This window comes from Adiantum capillus-veneris, chromosome 27 (genome assembly GCF_014529385.1).
Source record: "Adiantum capillus-veneris isolate H3 chromosome 27, ASM1452938v2, whole genome shotgun sequence".
Taxonomy (NCBI): domain Eukaryota; kingdom Viridiplantae; phylum Streptophyta; class Polypodiopsida; order Polypodiales; family Pteridaceae; genus Adiantum; species Adiantum capillus-veneris.
In genome coordinates this window covers 28,843,943-28,862,264 of record NC_140957.1, presented here as the reverse complement: position 1 = coordinate 28,862,264, position 18,322 = coordinate 28,843,943, and the positions used below count along the sequence as shown (strand labels likewise).

At 47.3% G+C, this 18,322-nt stretch overlaps 1 protein-coding gene across 1 annotated transcript in view; it reads right to left on the bottom strand.

The window, feature by feature from the left end:
* The window catches only part of LOC147421698 (uncharacterized), a 65,795-nt gene that overhangs the window by 37,931 nt on the left and 9,542 nt on the right, over window positions 1-18,322 (bottom strand). The window contains exons 2-3 of the mRNA XM_086502417.1: window positions 10,140-10,358; window positions 9,787-9,853 (exon numbers count right to left, since the gene is read on the bottom strand). Of these exons, the coding sequence (XP_086358543.1) occupies window positions 9,787-9,853; window positions 10,140-10,328 (256 nt within the window). The 5' untranslated portion in view covers window positions 10,329-10,358. The remainder of the gene's footprint in view (window positions 1-9,786; window positions 9,854-10,139; window positions 10,359-18,322) is intronic.

Sequence of the window (18,322 nt, the reverse complement as noted above, 5' to 3'; positions counted from 1 at the left end):
CACCTTCAGATTTCCCCTCTTCCTCCTCATCCCCTCCCCCGCCCTCTGCTCCCGCCCACTCCCCATCTCGCCCCCCTGTCTCTGCCGCCCCACCCCGCTTCTCTTCTCCTCCGCCCCCCCCCCCCCCCCCCCCCCCCCCCCAGCTCCTCCTGCTCCAGTACCACAGTCGGCTCAGGAGACCGGTCCCTCGCCGGCGGCTAGGAGATCTCTTGGCAGCGCTTTTGCCACAAGTCGCCTAGCGAGAGAGGGTCAGCCCTTCTTGCGGCCCCCTTTGCAGATTCAGACATCTTCCCTTGCAGCTATCCCTCGTGGTTTGGCGAGCATTGACCTCCGACGCCGATGTGATTTCTTCGATTACAGATTCACTCGTTTTCTCGGCGATTCCGCAGCAGACCACGAGGCAGCCTGCTTCAGGGTCCACGCTCTGTTCCTCGCCGCTAGGGGGACAGAGGCCTTGGACTCAGCAGTTGGTTTCTCTTTTCCCCTCTGTGAGTGGTCCCTCGACTCAGTGGTGGGATGGTTGCATACACAGGTTCTCGAGTTCTCTCACCACATGGGAGAACTTGGAGTTACAGATTTGCTGCAGACTTTGTGGCCACTGGCCAAGTTTGCGGTGACACCCCCAGACTCAGCAGGATGTAGGCACATTGTGGTGTACTTTTTTGCTGATACGCAGTGTTTGCCTTGCTATGTATACATACATGAGGACTCCTGGACAGAGGAGGTTGCTTTATGCACGGCTCGCTCTGCTTGGGCTTGGGCCAGGCAGTCACTACAGGCTCGCCTATCTAGAGGACGCTCGAATGCGGATTACTCCCCATCCAAGCCTGCCTCGAAGATAGCCCGTCTTGCTGCTGCGGCAGCATCTGTTCTCTCTCGCTCCCCATGAGGATCGTCTCGTGGAACGTGCAGGGATTAGGTGGGCCCCAGTTTCAGCGACAGCGGGGCCGATTGCGTCAGGAGCTTCAGCGTTGCCTTGTGGGAGGAGAGATTGATCTCCTTATGCTTCAGGAGCACCATTTGTCTGAGAGCCGCATTCGGCGATGTGGTCAGATTTTGCGTGGACGTTATGATACCTTTTGGTCAGCTGCTTTTGGACCTGGAGGCATCCAGGGTGGGGTATGTATGACTATTGCGGACTCATTGTAGCAGGCCATTGTGGGCAGAGGGATTATTGTGCCAGGCAGGGCTCAGTGGATTACTTTGCAGGTTCAGGGTGGCCTTGTGGGCTTCCTGAACATCTATGCGCCCAATGTGGCGAGTGCTCGTGCAGAGTTTTGGTCACAGATTGTTGAGTCTTTGCCACAGGTTGACCATTGGTGTGTAGGAGGGGACTTCAACATGTTGGAGGACCCCTCTGACAGGATCGGAGGCAGCCATGCTACTGTGCATGGAGTCGAGTTAGCAGCTTGGGAGAGGTTGTGTATGACTTTGAGGGTCTCGGATACATGGCAGCATTCTGGCTTTCTGAGGCCTCCAGAGAGTCTTGCCTTCTCTAGATCGGACCGCAGAGTGGGAGGAGTGAATCTATCGCGGATAGATCGCTTCTACACTAGTGACCACTTCAGTGACTTGGGGGGATCAGTGGGCATCCTGGCAGGGACATCCTTCTCGGACCATGCACCAGTGATCCTCACAGTGGCAGACAGGCAGAGGAGTGGGAGCACGATGCTTCGCATCCCAGAGCGGGTCTTGTTGGACTCAGCACTCAGAGAGAGGGTAGAGGCTCTCTGGACAGAGGGCATGGACAGCCAGGCTCTACCTGCAGACAGAGTGGCCTTAGGCCTAGCTCAGCTTAGCCACTTTTTTCTCTAGGAGTCTCTGGCTCGACGGGCTGCAGCGAGAGAGGAGGAGCAGCGTCTCAGACAAGGCATTGCTTCACTACAGAGAATGCAGGAGCAGCATCCAGACAGTCCATGGTTGGAGGAGCAGTTACAGCAGGCTCGACAGGAGCTTGCTTGCACAGAGGAGAGGCGCCATGAGTTTGCCTTTCACCGACAGGCATCTCAGTGGACTCAGGTGGGTGACAGAGTGACAGGTGCTTTTTTTGAGACAGTGGGACCTCGGCACTCGCATGCCAAGGTCAATCAGCTGAGGAGACCCGATGGGTCAGTTGTTTGTGAGCCTGAGGATATGCGTGCAGTTGCTACTGACTTTTACCGTGAGCTACTGTCGGCTGAGCCCCAGTCAGAGAGACAGGATGCATGCAGGGAGCAGGTTTGGGCGCAGATGCCTTGTCTTGTGACTGAGGAGATGCGCCAGAGGCTAGAGATACCTCTTCAGCTTGAGGAGCTGCACACGGCTCTTAGGGCCCTCCCTCGTGGTAGCTGTCCAGGTGAGGATGGGCTGACTCCCAGCTTCTTCTTGGAGTACTGGGACCTGCTTGGCCCAGATCTTTGTAGTGCCTTTCAGTACATTCTGCACACAGGAGTGATGCCGGATAGCATGAGTGAGGGCCTGATTTACCTCATTCCAAAGGAGGGTGGCTCCTTGGATGAGATTCGACAGTGGCGCCCCATCACCATCCTCAACTCAGCCTACAAAATTCTTGCCAAGGCTCTGAGTTTGAGGATTCAGCCACTTTTGGAGAGCCTTATACATGGGACTCATACAGGTTTTGTCAAGGAACGCAGTATCCTTGACAACATCTTCACTTTCTGGGAGGCTTCTGCCCTGGCACGTCTCCGTGGAGAGGACCTTGTGATTCTTCTTCTCGATTTTGAGAAGGCATACAACAGAGTTGATTGGGACTTTCTAGAGGGCACGCTTCGTAGGATGGGCTTTTCAGATGCTTGGATCAAAGGGGTGTCAACTTTGTACAGACAGGCTCACAGTCAGGTGCTTTTGGCAGGAGGTAGAGGTGAGCGCTTCATGCTCACACGATCGGTCAGACAGGGTTGTCCTCTTGCCCCCTTTCTCTTTCTGTTCTATGCGGAGGCGATGAGCAGATTTTTGGTGTCACAGCAGGTTGGTTTGAGGGGCTTAGCACTCCCTATACAAGGAGATGAGTTTCTGGACGCTGAGTTTGCCGACAACTCGGCCTTGTACTTAGAGGGCCAGGAGGCCAATTTACATAGATGTGGGCAGGCTTTGGAGACCTTCTGCTGTGCATCGGGCGCACTGATCAACTGGAGAAAGACAATGGCTTTCTCGGTTAGCAGTGCTCCTGTGCCAGATTGGATGCCAGGAGAGGGTTTCAGGTGGATTCCTCCAGGGACTGCAGTTCGATACTTGGGTTGTCAGGTTGGTTTGGATTTGTCCCCCGAGCAGCAGATTGCTCCTCTTCTCCTGTCCATCAGGAGAAAGCTGTTACATTGGAGCTCAGCACGACTTTCGCTGGCTCGTAGAGTAGTAGTTGCCAACCAGGTGTTGTTGGCGACTATGTGGTACATCACTTCTTGCTGGATCTTCTCGAGTTCTTGTATCAGCCAGGTAGAGAGGCTGATCAGGAACTTCCTTTGGTCAGGTCGCGACACTCAGATTGCCCGAGCCAAGGTGGCTTGGTCGGTCATCACACTTCCTTGTTCTCAGGGAGGGCTTGGGATCATTGATCCAGCACAGCAGAGCAGAGCCCTTCTTGGGAAGTTCGTCATCAGAGGACTTCTTCCAGGCGAGGAGCCCTGGAAGGAGTTCTTGATGCAGAGGCTTCGTGCCAGGGTGCCTCAGTCAGGAGGCCCTTGGCAACCTTCGACCAGATGGATCTTTACAGAGTTGTGCCGAGTTGGTTTGAGCAGGAGACTGGAGGACCGATTCACTGTGAGTTTGCTTCGTTCTTGGGAGCTCTTACGGCGTGGCCTAGAGCAGAGACAGCCGACGTGCACGGAGGAGCGCCTACGGCAGCCCCTCGTCTGGAACCCCATGGTTAGCACTCAGAGAGGCCACTTGGTTGGGAGTAGGCCTCATGTTTCTTGGGGTCCCATGGTAGCAGGTCCAGCGCGCTCTCTAGGTGACTGGCTAGAGTTCACAGGTTTGTCAGAGGAGGTGCAGGCTGTCCAGCTACAGGGCATGAGAGGGGTTCAGAGCATCTGTCAGGACATCTCAGAGTCAATTCCAGCTGAGTGGCTCATGCCTCTCGAGCCAGTAGCACCCCGATGGATGGGAGCCTTCACACGACTGGAGGTTCTCATTTCAGTCAGGGCTTGTTCAGAGACTGTCCCAGCCCTGTTCTTCGAGCTTCAGGGTGGGGGACGATTACAGCGAGTTGCAGTAGAGGCCCCGCAGGTAGCAGAGTGCTGTTTCCAGAGGATCCGAGTTGTGGGCATCTGTGGGAGGACTTGCGTCATAGACCCTGACCCAGCAGCTCTTGAGGCAGGACACTGGAGGCTATGGGCTTGGGAGTGCTGTCAACTAGCACGAGTACAGTGGGATCCTGGTGAGTGGCTATGGAGGGACCCCTTCTCTTCTGCAGACCGCCCAGGAGTCCCTTTCTTTCAGTACACTGTTCGGCTTGGACGTCATATACTTGCAGCACACAGAGAGGCCCGCCCTGCTGCCGCACGTCATTGGCAGGAGGAGGGCCTCACAGTCGAGTTCTTGGCAGCTTTTTGGCAGAGGCTGTGGGACTCCAGACAGCCGAGGCGCGTCACTTTGTTCCAGTGGTTGGTTGCACACAGAGCCACAGCAGTAGGGAGCTGGCTTGTGCATAGTGGTCTCTCGGCCGCATGTGCAGTCTGTGACCAGTTGGTGGAGAGTCAGCGTCACTGTCTTTGGGACTATCCCTCGGCCCAGCAGGTGTGGTTACGAGTTCTTCGGCTGATGCCTGCCCTCTCCACGGCTCGACAGTACACTTGGGGGGCAGCGGCTTGGTCCACCCTCACGGGCCCGGCACTTCAGTTTGAGCTATCTTCCACCAGCAGGATGATAGTGATACAGGGGGGGCGACCTACACTCCAGCCTGCTACAAATCTTACTCCACAGGAGTGGTGCAGTGAGAGAGAGGAGTGTTGGGAGCTCATCAGCGGCCTAGCTCTTTGGTTCATCTGGCGGGCCTGCTGTTTCCGCATCTTTGAGCCTCGCCCTGTGCCACCAGCAGAGACTGTTTGTGACTTTTGGCTAGAGCTGATCCATACTCTCAGAGGACAGCTTGAGGGACTACAGGGCAGCTCCGACCGCATGCGGGAGCGCCGCGAGGCTTTCGTTCGACTCTGGTGCCCTGGGCCTTTCTACACCATGGTCCAGGGGGTGCTCAGATGGCACTACTATCCACCTGTGTGGCTCTTCCCTCCTCCCATCTCTTGATTTAGCCCCATTGTATATATGCTGTTTTTTCATTGGGAGAGTCTCCCCATCATGCTTGTTGTAGCCCTCTCCTGCAGAGGTGGATGTAGCCCTATGGGCAGTTTTCATTAACTAATAGAAGGATCTTTTTCTCGGAAAAAAAAAAGGTAAATCTCTAGTATTTGAGGAGAATCTACTAAGTCTCTTCCACTTATGGTTGCTCGTCTAGCTCCCTGTCCTCTGGCACTTCACCTTTGAAAGTTCTTAATAGACTCGCATCGAATGCATTGTAAATCTTCCAAGTATTTGATAGCTTCAGTCGAAAGGATATACCGTTGACCCTTTCTTGTACCTGGAAGGGCCCATAGTATCACATACTAAGCTTTAGGAAAAGCCTCTACTTACCCTTCCTCTTTCGTAGGCGTGCTTTCTCAAACCGGAGTAGCACCCAATCATTCTCCTTCTACTCCAAGTCACGTTGATGCTTGTCTGTTGCCTTCTTATGCCGTGCTCGAGACAAACTTTTCCGCCAAGAATTTGTCAAAATCTTCATTCTTTTCTTCAGCTCCCGCACCAGATTTCAACTTTTCTCTGCCTGCCCACCGAGAGATGTTATCTCTGACAGATTCTCCGGGAAAACCCATGTGTAATCTGGCGTTCTTTATGGCTTTATGCCTTGTAAGACAGAGCGATGAAGACGGGAGTGCGCCCAATGCGCGATGAAGTAAGGGTGGGAGTGGCTAATAAGTCCAGGGTCAGGACACAAAGATTCTCTCACAAAAACCTGCATGTAATGCAAAAAGGATTGGATCCTTCATAGAAGAAGAATCTTTCTGAGCTCTAATACCCCTGTAATAGGCTTGGTCACTCCAAGCAAGAAATCAATAGCAACACACGAACAGAAACTTCAAAATCCCGGAACTTTAACAGAGAAAAAGAGAGAGAGAGTCGACACGGCCCGACGTAGTTCCGTGCATAGAGGTATTGGCCCCAAAGTCTAGCACCACTTTCGGTATTTCTTTATCATTAATCATTGCAAAGTACAACTCCCGAGGGAGCTCTGCTCTGAGACTCTGCATCCAAATGCTCTCAGATTGAGGCCCCAAGGACTCTTATAAACAGTACATGGGATGCCCAAAAGCAATCAGTCCAAAATCACTTTCACCCAAAAGCTCTGTCCCCAAAAGCTAGCGCTGGAGATTCCCAAAAACAGCCAACGTAATTTGCGGCGATCCGTACAGCCTGCCACGTGGCACCTGCAACGCAAATTGCGGAAATTCCCTACGATTTGCTATGTCATCATGTCAATGCATTTTATGAAAACCCCTTTCAGGGTTCAAGCTCTGTCTTTTAGGTTTCGGGCCCCACAGCCGGTGCTTCATAAGTTCTTTAAGTTAGTCCGTTCAGTTTCTCTCATCCACTTGGCCATTTCTCTGACAGATGGTAATGCCACGCCATCACTTTGTCACCCAATTTCCTAGCGCTTTTTTATTCCATGTCTGAGTAACACCTTAAACTACATACAAAAAAACCGCAAAAGCGAAAAAAATGGACCCTTCGTGATTCAATCTATATCATCAAGCGGTGCCATTAAACTTGCTACATTAGAGGGAGAAGAAATGCTTAATTGTAGTGGTTGTACGCTTAAAAGGTACCACCTTTCACTTAGATCAGAGATGCTGTAAAAAGCACATGTTGCCAACGAACGGAAAGTTGAACAACCACGTGAAGCTCAAGAGGAGGCAAAAATCCGCATCCTCAAGCACAACTTGTTTCCAACCACCAGAGCAAGAAGTGTCGACAAAGGCCTTGCCACCACCAGCACAGATTTCTGCTATTCAAGTAACAAATGATTGGCTAGAAGGAACGGATGTTCGTGTAAATGTACAATTAACTGAAAAATCCTTTGAAAGAGCATTGATAGATACAAGAGAGCTCGATTTGTATCATTGTGGCCGGAAAAAATATCGAACTTGATACTTTGGCCCCATCCTCGAATTCCTTCTTACCTCTTCTCCATTCAAATTTGTCGTACTTAGGTTCTCAAATCATCTGATTCCTCTTTTTGCTAAAGACATTCCCAAAAGTATAGGAATCAGAATGGTTAGTAGTATCAAGGTCTGAGTGATGGTAGCTCTTTCTGCTCCTGGATCTACTCTTCTAATATTTCCGCTTCCTTGACTCCCGTTGGTCTCTCTCTCTTGAAGAGGGAGAAAAAGAAGAAGGGCTGGTGTCACCTTCGACGTGAACACGTCAGCAGTGTCTCTTCTTAGTTCCCTTTTCTGCAAGTTCATCAAAGGTAGACTGCCGGACCAAATAGTTGGGGAAAGACTTGGACTGTCATCCCTTTCTTGAGTGTTTCCGATGCTTCATCAATTCATTGTTTTTCCACTCGATAGCACGTTCAATATCCTCTCCTGTCAACAGAGGGCGCTTCTTATCAGACTTCTTCAATGAATTGATTTTCGTTGCCAATTTTAGAGGCCGATTGGTGGCTTTATGCCACATATCATAAAATTCCATGATCGGTTGGTTCTTCAGATACTTTACAAAGGCCGGATCCCTCACAAACTTCATCAACCTCTTCACACAAGTCCTCACTTGCAATTGGCAATAAAGATCCGTAGACTTTTGATCCTTGTTAAGAGAGTCGTCGAGTAATCAACAGAGGGCGCTTCTTATCAGACTTCTTCAATGAATTGATTTTCGTTGCCAATTTTAGAGGCCGATTGGTGGCTTTATGCCACATATCATAAAATTCCGTGATCGGTTGGTTCTTCAGATACTTTACAAAGGCCGGATCCCTCACAAACTTCATCAACCTCTTCACACAAGTCCTCACTTGCAATTGGCAATAAAGATCTGTAGACTTTTGACCCTTGTTAAGAAAGTCGTTGAGTAAATCATCAGACGACTCCTCAATTGATTTGTGGCTGCTGAAATTCGCCATTACCAATGGAGTCATCTTCCCGCAAAACTGTAGGCGGGACATGTTCTCATTCATGACCTGATTCTCTGTTGGAGTCCATAGCGTGTACTGCAAAAATCAGACCGGATCCTCCGTTGAAGAAGAATTGACTGAAGCTGATACCACTATAACCGACTTGGCATTAACAAGATGGTAATCTCACAACAACACACAAATGGACCTGAAACTTAACACTTGAACTTCAATAATAAAAGTAGTCGAGACACAAAGTGGCTGAGTTCAACTTCCAGATGCATTGGCCCCCAAAGTTTGGCGTCCCTTTCGGTACTTTTTTAATTTGATAAGAACAGACTACAATTTCCGAGGAGTTGCTCTGCACTGTGTGACCACAAACTGACTGCTTGAGAGTAAAAAGTGCCATGACCTCCGACAAAGGAGAAGTGAGAGACTAGCAACCTCTAAAAATCAGCAACTCGACTCCTCCAAATAAATATCTTCAAAGAATGGGAGCTTGTAGTTAGTGAAAGGGGGAAAAACTACACATGCCACAGGTAACAACCACCCGCAGTCTGCTCCCCAACCAGCATCCGACTATCAAAGCAAAAAAAAAAAGGGCCAACCAAAGACGAGGATAAGTATGAAGAGGCTACTCAAAAAACCAGAGTCATTAAAGAAGATTGCAATAAAGGTATAGGAATCAAGGGTCGCTGTACTGGAGCATCCCCATAACAAACTGGTGCACTTGCTCGAGGTGGATGCTGAACAACAGCTAGAGGGACACCACAAGCACAGAAAATGTGACAAGAAGATCATGCTAAAGGCCTTTTCTTTTAGGAAATACCTTTTCAACTCAAGAGGAACTTCTCCATTTGCTCCTCTAAGGTGACAATCTAAAAGTGGCCATTGGTTATAAGTTTGCGAAGTGTCCTCCTCTTTAAACCTCAAGTGGTTCCATACAGACAAGATGTCAGCCCTAAAAACCCTGTATGTCAACCATAAGAAAGCAAACAATTTACTAAACTCCAGCCAAGTCTTTGGAGCTTGGCCCAAGATCAATAAAATGGACCACCGATGTAGTGCATTCCCCTTCAAGAAAGAAGAGGCCCTTCTCGGTTTGTAAGCCTCAGTGAAATTCCCTTTGAGAAAGCAGAGCTGCTACACCAAAACAAGAGCTTTCAACTCATCCAAGGTGCCATGGAAAGTGTCAAATTTTCTTTGTGGTCCTTCTTACCCAGTTGATCATAATGAGTGGCCCCAACTTCAAAGCAAAGTATTTTCATTTCCACGAAGAGTGGTAACAAAAAATGGAGCCATCCCTCCTCCATATATAGCTGCCTAATGACCATTCTCCAATAGACCCAAACAGAATCTCTCTCTTAGCTCTACTCCCTCACCTTGACTTTGCACCTAAACCTACCAAGTCTGGTTAAAACGCTAGCCTCAAGGAGAATTTAACTAGGTTACTACCTTCCATACTTGTAACTTTGATGACTTCTTCTCCTATAAAGTTGTTGAGTAAAAAGGAGTCCCACAACCAAACTGTGAAAATAGGTGGCATTGATCGTGCATATGGAAAGCACTGGAAACAGTCATGGATGAAAGAACCTCACATTAAAAGAGAAGATAACCCAGCTTCTTACCAAGTATCACATAGTAGCCTTTGTTTGCCAGAACCTCGACTGTTGCTTTTCCAATTCCAGAAGAAGCCTTTGTAAATAAGAAGAAATAAGTATCAGTGAGTCTTTTCATCAAGGCAAAATGGGCTCATGTTAGCTATTATGATATGCAGACAGCCCATACATACACAGCAACGAGCAAATATGTGTTTATGCGTTGAACCTGCATTATAAGGGTGTTTACCTAATCATGTGTAATGTATGTAATAAGCATGCAATACTGTTTAATATACATGTATCTATAAAGCACAACTCGAGTCCTTTCAATGCACGAAAAAGAAATTCCTAATGAAATATTTTGAAGAGGAAACTCTTACTCCTGTGATGATGCAAGCTGGACGAATTGAGCTTGAGTCGACAGCAGCTGGATGCGAGATTGGTGCTTTTGTCGTAGAAAGCTTTGCAAAGAAAAGTCTCAGGTAGGAAAAGCAAATAGCTGCTACCCACATGATTCCCATGTGCCACACATTCAACCAATGAAGGGTATTTTTCAACCCCTCCTCCATTAGACGGGCAATTGATTCTTCAAGTTATCCCTAAAACGATTGACAACAATAGAAGCAGCTCTCTCTCTCTCTCTCTCTCTCTCTCTCTCTCTCTCTCTCTCTCAGCCAGATTATCCAATATCTGGCGACGAGGGGTAAAGCCATATTGCGCAGAATGGATACCAGCCATAAGAGGTTCCTTGATACGATTCACAATGATCTTAGCCAAGATTTCATAAATCACCGGCATAAGAGAAATTGGCCACCAATGTGAGAACTGCTCACAAAGCGCTTGTTTATGCAGCAACTTCAATAAACCCTCTTTCCAAGACATTGGCAAATCCTGTTTCACCCACGCAGTGTTCATCATATAAAGTAAAGGTTCTTTCAAAGGCTCCCAGAAAGAGAGAAAAAATTCCACAGTGAGCCCATCCCAACCAAGCGAACGCCATCTTCCGAGAGCAAGCAAAGCTGAGTGCACAATTCATTCTCTGTAAAAGCCGCCTCCATGGTCAAAGCATCTTGAGGCAAGACAATTGAATGCACTGTAGATAACAAAAGTTGACGTGCATTAATAACCGCGGCGGATGCCACGGGGGGAGCAGCAAAAACAGTCCTAAAATGGACACCATGGCATCTGCAAGCTCACGCTTCGAAGCTGTCCAAGCTCCTAGTCGAAACATAACCCGCTTAATAGTTTGAGAGGCCCTCGAATAATGCAAGTGCTTAAAAGACTGCTTTGAGGCACATCCATTGTCTACAAACGCTCGATGACGAGTACGAGTTTGCCATTTATCCAATTTTCGTTTGTCATTATGCAACAAACGCACCTGGGCCTGACAAAGGGCCGTGGATTCAGTTTTCGACAACAAACGTGTGTCAGCTAAGAATTGGAGCTGTCGCTACATATGCTTAGCGTCCTCAACATCACCACGTAATTGAAACATGTAATGCTTGCCATAGTCCTGAATTACACTCTGCACACGCACAACAAAGTAAACCCAAATAACATCAGGATCAAGATGCATTTGAGAAACTCATAGATCATCTCACGAAATGCCTCGTGTGAAAGATATGCATTGTTGATGTGCAACAGACGCTTCTTAGAAAGAGGCCGATCATAATGTAGTTGCCCAAAGCACAACAGCATCACAACAGGAGCATGGTCAGATAAAAGCAAAGAACGGTCTATGCTCATTTCGCACACAAACTCATCAAATTGTTGCATGCCAAGGACATACCACCGATCTAATCTTGCATGATATGCAGAAAAAGCATTATGTTGAAATGTATACCCCGAAACATCAGGATGCAAGAGGGTCCACACGTCCAACATCCTTGTACATGGCACAAGATCTATCCAAGCTTGCAATTTTATGCTTAACATGTGAGAATGTCCTATGGTGTTATCAGATGAAGCCGACGCATTGTTGAAATCACCACGTTGAAATCACCACAAAGCAACGCATTGGAAATCCATGGATAAGAAGATATCTCACACCACAAAATAGCTCGTTGTCCCGAGGTCGTGTGCGCATAAACACCACCAACATCATAAATCTGACCATTGATCGTGCATTAAACCACCATTTAACGACCCATTGGATCATTATATGCTGAATATTTTGGACCTTCGCCGCCATGCATTGGCAAGGAAGGCTATGTTATTGCCCATTCTTGCATTGCAGTCTCAGCCATGGACAGTTATGGTTGCTGATCTATGTCGACATGTTGCGACTCCTGCCTTTGGTCATTGACAGACTTCCCTTTGGGAGATTGTGTTTGGCAAGATGGTCGGTAATACTCCCGGTTGCTTTATCACCTCTTGCTTGGTCTCCACTTGGAAAGTTGTTACGGATCATCTCTCTTGGCATGGGAGGCAGCAAGCAGATGGGAATTCGTTGCATTTGGAAATCATTCATTGGAGCAGGGCGTTTTCTTTTACCCCGGTTGATCAGTCACCTCGTCAAGCCTACTTCCTCTCTGGTCGTGGCATACGCACGGTGGATGATGTGGTGGATTCATATGGGAATTTGCTTACCTTTTCTCAAGCAGCAGCACGCTTTGAGTAAGGCATACATTATCATCAGATTTGGAGCTTGCTTCGGCATATGCTGGATATTTTTCTCCCTATTCCGCCGCTGGCTGATGGATGCCGTATGCAGGATTGGAATTTGAGGGACTCTTCTTTGGATGCAATTTCTGCTCGCCATATCTATACTTCTCTCATGCAGGACTTTTGGCTGGCTGATCATTGTAATGCACTCTGAAATTTACACAAATCCGATCAATGGTGGAGGCAGGCTCTTAGTGCAATTTGGAAGTCTCGCTTGCCTCTTAAGGAGCGTTTGTTTCTTTGGCGTTAATTGCTGGGAGTTCTTCCATTTGGAACATTCCTTGCGGCGTGTCGTATTAGCTCCTCTCATTGCGCCGGTTGCTCCGCTGCTGATGAGACTGCCTGACATCTGCTTTGGGAGTGTCGCTGCACCAGGGCTTTCCTTCGCCGCGTTTCTGCTTGTATGCACCTTCGATTTTCCTCAACGGTCTTCCACAAACGATTCTGGCTTTTTGGCATCCTTCCGAATTCCCTCTAGCAATTTGCAATTTTCTTCGCATGGGTCAGATTTTGGTTGCTATGGTCCTTGTGGCACCGCCGCAATCTCCTCATGTTTCACCACTCACCAGCATGATGCAGATCCTTTTCCATCGTTCAAGTTTTCACCGAGGCAATCGTTACGTTTTGCCTTTGACATTGGGGACATATCCCTGGAAATCTTGCAGCTCTTCTATGTTTGTTTTGAGCGCTTTTATATCACAGAGAACTTCAGCGTTCTTCCCTTTGTATATGCAAAGGGCTGCCTTATGGCGAGACATCTCGTCTCACTCATGGACTTCCAATGCATTCCTCTGTGGCAATTTTTATAATACCCCTGATACGAACGATAGTACCACAGGCACTTCACACATGTTGCTGGCAGAAAGGCAAGAATGGGATCGTCTCTTTGCTTCTACTTGGATGTTTGACTTATGGCGGTTTTTGCATCCAAATGTCTCTGGATTACTTTTCAGAATGTTGTTCACTCCTCTTATCGGGCACGGTTGGATCATTGATACTTGGTTAATTTGCAACAGTATGAGGATTTTGTATGTGACTTGAGCTTGGATTACACTTTGCGGTTGTCAGATTATTCTCCTGTTTTATTGATTTTGAACTTTGGGGTAGTCTCTTTGTGATCGGCCTCTTCCTAGGAAACGCTTGTTGCATATTAACAATGCTTATCTTAATCATGGGGTTTTTCGAGACATGATCTCTGATATTATTCCCCCTCTGCTTGCACACATGCATCTTAATCTTGATGTTGCCTGATATCGCTTTGTCATGAGGGTGCAAAGTGTTATTCATGACTATGGCACGGATTACATGCAGTGCGCTCGGGGGGGGAGTCACTGTTACGAAGCAGGCTTGGTAATGGCTGCAAGTATTGGCTGATTTGTGGCCTTTGTCTAATTCTAAGATGTTGGAGTGGTGTGAAGCTTGTGTGTGTGTGTGTGTATTCAGCATTTTTCAAGCATTTGCATCATGCAAGGGTCGCACAAGCAATCAAGCGGGTTATGCTTCCCTCGGGTGTTTGGACTTCTTTGAAGCAGGAACTTGCTGATGCCATGGTTTCGCATTATCAATAGGTGTTTATTGCTCTTTCTCAACCATCTTCAGATGTTTGCTAAGCGCGTCAATTGTTGCTTTCTTATGTTCATCCGATCCTGTCTCTGCAAGATGCGCGAGGCCTTGAGGACCCGTTCATTGATTCTGAATTGCATAATGCGTTGCTTGCACTGAGCCATTAGCGATCTCCCAGTTGGGACGGGCTTACTGTGGAATTTTTCCTCTCCTTTTGGGAGGATCTTGAACAGCCATTGCTTTTCATGATAAATGCAACATGGGAAAAACAAGATTTGTCAATTTCTTGGAAAGAAGGTTTACTTAAAATGTTGCCTAAGCAAGCGCTTTGCGAGCAATTCTCTCACTGGTGTTCTATTACTTTGATGCCGGTGGTTTACAAGATATTGGCTAAAATGCTGGTGCACCCATTAAGGACCATCTATTTACAGGGTTCCATCAGGCTCAGTACGGTTTCATTCCACACCACCAAATCATGGACAATTTGGCTAATGTTATGATTGGCATGGAGTATGCTAGGTACACTCAGCAAGATGTGTTGGTTATGCAAGTTGATATTGAAAAGGCTTTTGACATTGTGCAGAGGTGCCTAGGATTCGGTCCCAAATTGGCCAATGTGGTTCATTTCTTGTACAATTGTAGTACATCTGCAAGGATCCTGGAAGTTGAATTAACGGACTCTTGGCCTCTTGGCTGTTCGGTTAGGCAAGGTTGCCCCTTCAGTGCTTTATTGTATGCTATTGCCACTCACCCCCTGTTGATGTATCTTGATCACTTGACCTCTGTTGAGCGTCTTTATGGTTTGTAGTTACCCTCGGGTTGTACCTTTATAGGCCAGGCTTATGCGGATGATTCGTTGTTTGTGCCTCGTAATCAGCAGATTGATGTCCAAGTGATAATGGAAGCTTTGAATTTGTTTGGCATTGCGGCTGGTGTAACAGACTTGGACACTCCAAGTCAAGAATCAACCGCGACAGCACCAAATAACCACTTCAAAACAAGTCATAGATCACAATAGATGTACACTGGCCTGGCGGAGTTCCGTGCCTAGAGATATTGGCCCCAAAGACTGGCACCCCTTTCGGTATTTCTTTTTATATTAATCAGTTCAAAGTACAAGAGAGTGGGTCGGGATTCACTCTCAGACTCTGCGTCCAGATGCTCTAAGAAGTGAGGCCCTCACCACTAATTTAAAGGTTACAAGGGATGCCCAAAAGCAGAGCCCCAAAAGCTTTTAAAAATAAAAAGCATCAGTTCTCTCTCTCTCTCTTAGAGAGTCTCTTTTATAAAAAAAAGCAAGTTCTCTCTCTTTCTCATGGCGTAGAGAAAAAGCAAGACTCGCGTCGCTCGTCATTAAAAAAAAAAATAAAAAAAATTCAACCTCTGCGATTTCCGGAAATTAGGGTTTGCAGGAATTTTAGGGTTTCTGTTGTCCGCCACATCATCACTTTGTGACATACCCCCCTCTTGAAAGCATTGTAATCGACCGCGATTACGCCTGCAAAACCGACAAAAGCCATAAACCGTCTTAGCAGACACTGACTGTTAGTACCTACGTACTAGGAACACACATCTAGCACATGTACAAAATCGACAGTCACATCACACGACATCACAGGACATCACATGACATTCAACATTCATTCGGATCTTAGACCATGATTTATCGGCAATGTAGCTAGCAATCACATCTAGGTCCAATCGGGACCTCATCAATGTCCGATTGACTAACCCCTATTGCAACGATGTCTATTCGAGATCAATCAGACCAAAATGCTGCAATCATTTCGGCTATCAGTTCCTGCACTCAAAAGAAGTCAAGAACAAATCGGTATCATTATCAGGAATTCCATTTCATAAAGTCATCCAGCAGAATACTGTCAGCTCTTAGTATCCCTGAAGCTCAAAGAGACATCAGTGAATTTAGTATCAAAATCGAGGAATCTGTTGACAAAGGAGCGGAGTTACTCCCCTCTTGTGCATCCCACTGCACCAGATCTCCGACCAAGCTGAATTCTGGGTTCCGTTTGGAGTAGACTATGCTAAACCAAAACATCGAGGTAAAGTTTCACAATCCGAGGAGTATCTGCTAGGTCCTCCTCCTCCATCCACTTCGCATCAAATGCAGGAAAGTTCTTGAACTAAACCAAGAACCGCCTTCGGACTTTACCTTTCTTCGTATCGTTATGTGCCAAAATCTGTTCAGGAACAAGGATCTCCTCGTTTTCTTCCACTTCGGGTTGCTCATCGGGCTCCCCATCATCAGGCACATCACCCTTAACAGGGTTCAAGAGACTCACATGCAATGCATTATGAATCCTCCAAATATGTGGCAGTTTCAATCGGAAGGAGACATCATTTATCTTGTCAGTGATCTGGAAAGGTTCGTAGTATCGCATACTAAGCTTTGGAAAAAGCCTCTCCTTTCCCTTTTTCTTTCGTAGGCGTGTCTTCTCAAAAGTAAGAGCACCCAATCATCCTCCTTCAATTTCAAGTTGCGACGATGGCGATCCGCTGCCTTTTTTTGTCGTTCTTGAGACTCCTGCAAAGTCTCGCGAACCTTGGCAAAAGCCGTATCCAAATCTCGCGAATATTCATCCGCTTCAAATATCTAATCTTTCGTGCTCAGGAAGGATGGAACCTTCGCAGCACTTTCAACAATCTCACATGGCGTCTTCCCCGTCGAAGAGTGTATCGTATTATTGTAGGCAAATTCCACCAAAGGTAAGTTCTTTTCCCATTGAGTCTTCTGATCCGAGATACAAGACTTCAATAAATCTAAAACCACTGAATTGGCAGTCTCAGATTGCCCGTCAGTCTGCAAGTGGAACGCTGACGAGAACTGCAACCGCGTGCCAATGTTCTCCCAAATTGCCTTCCAAAACAAACTCATAAATCTGGGGTCTCTGTTGGAGACAATCGTCTCAGACGTGCCATGTAATCGGAAAATCATCGTGATCATTCTGTGTTCTTGGGAGATCAAAACTGAAATCCATTGCAATACTTTCCCAAGGGTGGGTGGGTATGGGTAAAGGCTGTAACAATCCCTGTGCCTTATGCCTGTCAAACTTGACCTGGCATACCAAGCAACTGCGCACAAACTCTTCCACATCCTTTTTGAGTCTTGGCCCAAAGAAGTATCTCTCTACCCCCTTCATGTTGGTAGCAATGCCGCGGTGACCCGTAAAAGGTGGACAGTGGCATTCAGTCATAACCTTATCCCTCAACGGCTGTGTAATGCACAACATAGTCTTTTTCATCAAGTAGCCTTCCCGAAGGGAGTATCCAGCTACTGTCTCCCCATCCGGTATCCGTGTGAAAATATCTGCAAAATCTCTATCTGTGGCATACTGATCGACCATATCCTCGAAGCTCCTATGATATATCGCGGAAACAGCCAGAACCAACGGTTTCCGAGACAAAGCATCTGCCACCACATTCTTCTGTCCTTGCACATGGACAATTTGGAAGTGGAACTGTGACAAGATGTTCGCCCACCGCATCTGCTTTTCCGAAAGCTGCTTCTGTGACAAGCAGTAGCGCAAACTCTGATTGTCTGTAAAGACAGTAAAATCCGCTCCGAGTAGGTAATGCATCCACTGAGTAAGAGCATGGATAACCGCCAAAAGCTCTTTCTCATAGATCTGTGCTGTCATCTCCGGCCTAGAGAACAAACGGCTCTCGTAAGCTATGACATGGCCTTCTTGCATCAAGACCGCATCCAGACTACGACCATAAGCATCACAATATACTTCAAATGACTTCTGCAAGTCCGGCAAAGTCAAAATAGGTCCCGTAGTCAATTTCTCTTTCAATGTCCGAAAGGCAGTCACCTCTAGGGGTCCCCACGAAAAAGGTACTCCTTTCTGTGTCAAGGTATGCAAAGGGGAAGCAACCTCTGCAAAATTTCTTATGAACCACCTGTAGTACGAACACAGTCCCAAGAAGCTTCTAACTTCATGGACATTCCTCAAATCGGGCCAATCACAGATAGTCTCTATCTTGGCCGGGTCCATTTGCACTCCTGCTGCTGACACAATGTGTCCCAAAAAGTGTATCTCTGGTAGGAAAAATTCACTTTTCTTTGCATTAATCACTAACGTGTGATCTCGTAATGCCTGAAAGACTTGAAGCAGATGATCTCTGTGTTCTGCCTCATTCTTGGAGAAAACAATGATGTCGTCAAAGAAAGTGCCAACAAATAGCCTGTACTCTCGAAAAATCCTGTCCATCATCCGGTTAAATGTCGCAGGAGCATTGGTTAAGCCAAAAGGCATCACCAAAAACTCAAGTAACCCAAAAGTCGTCCGAAAAGCTGACTTGTAGACATCTCTCG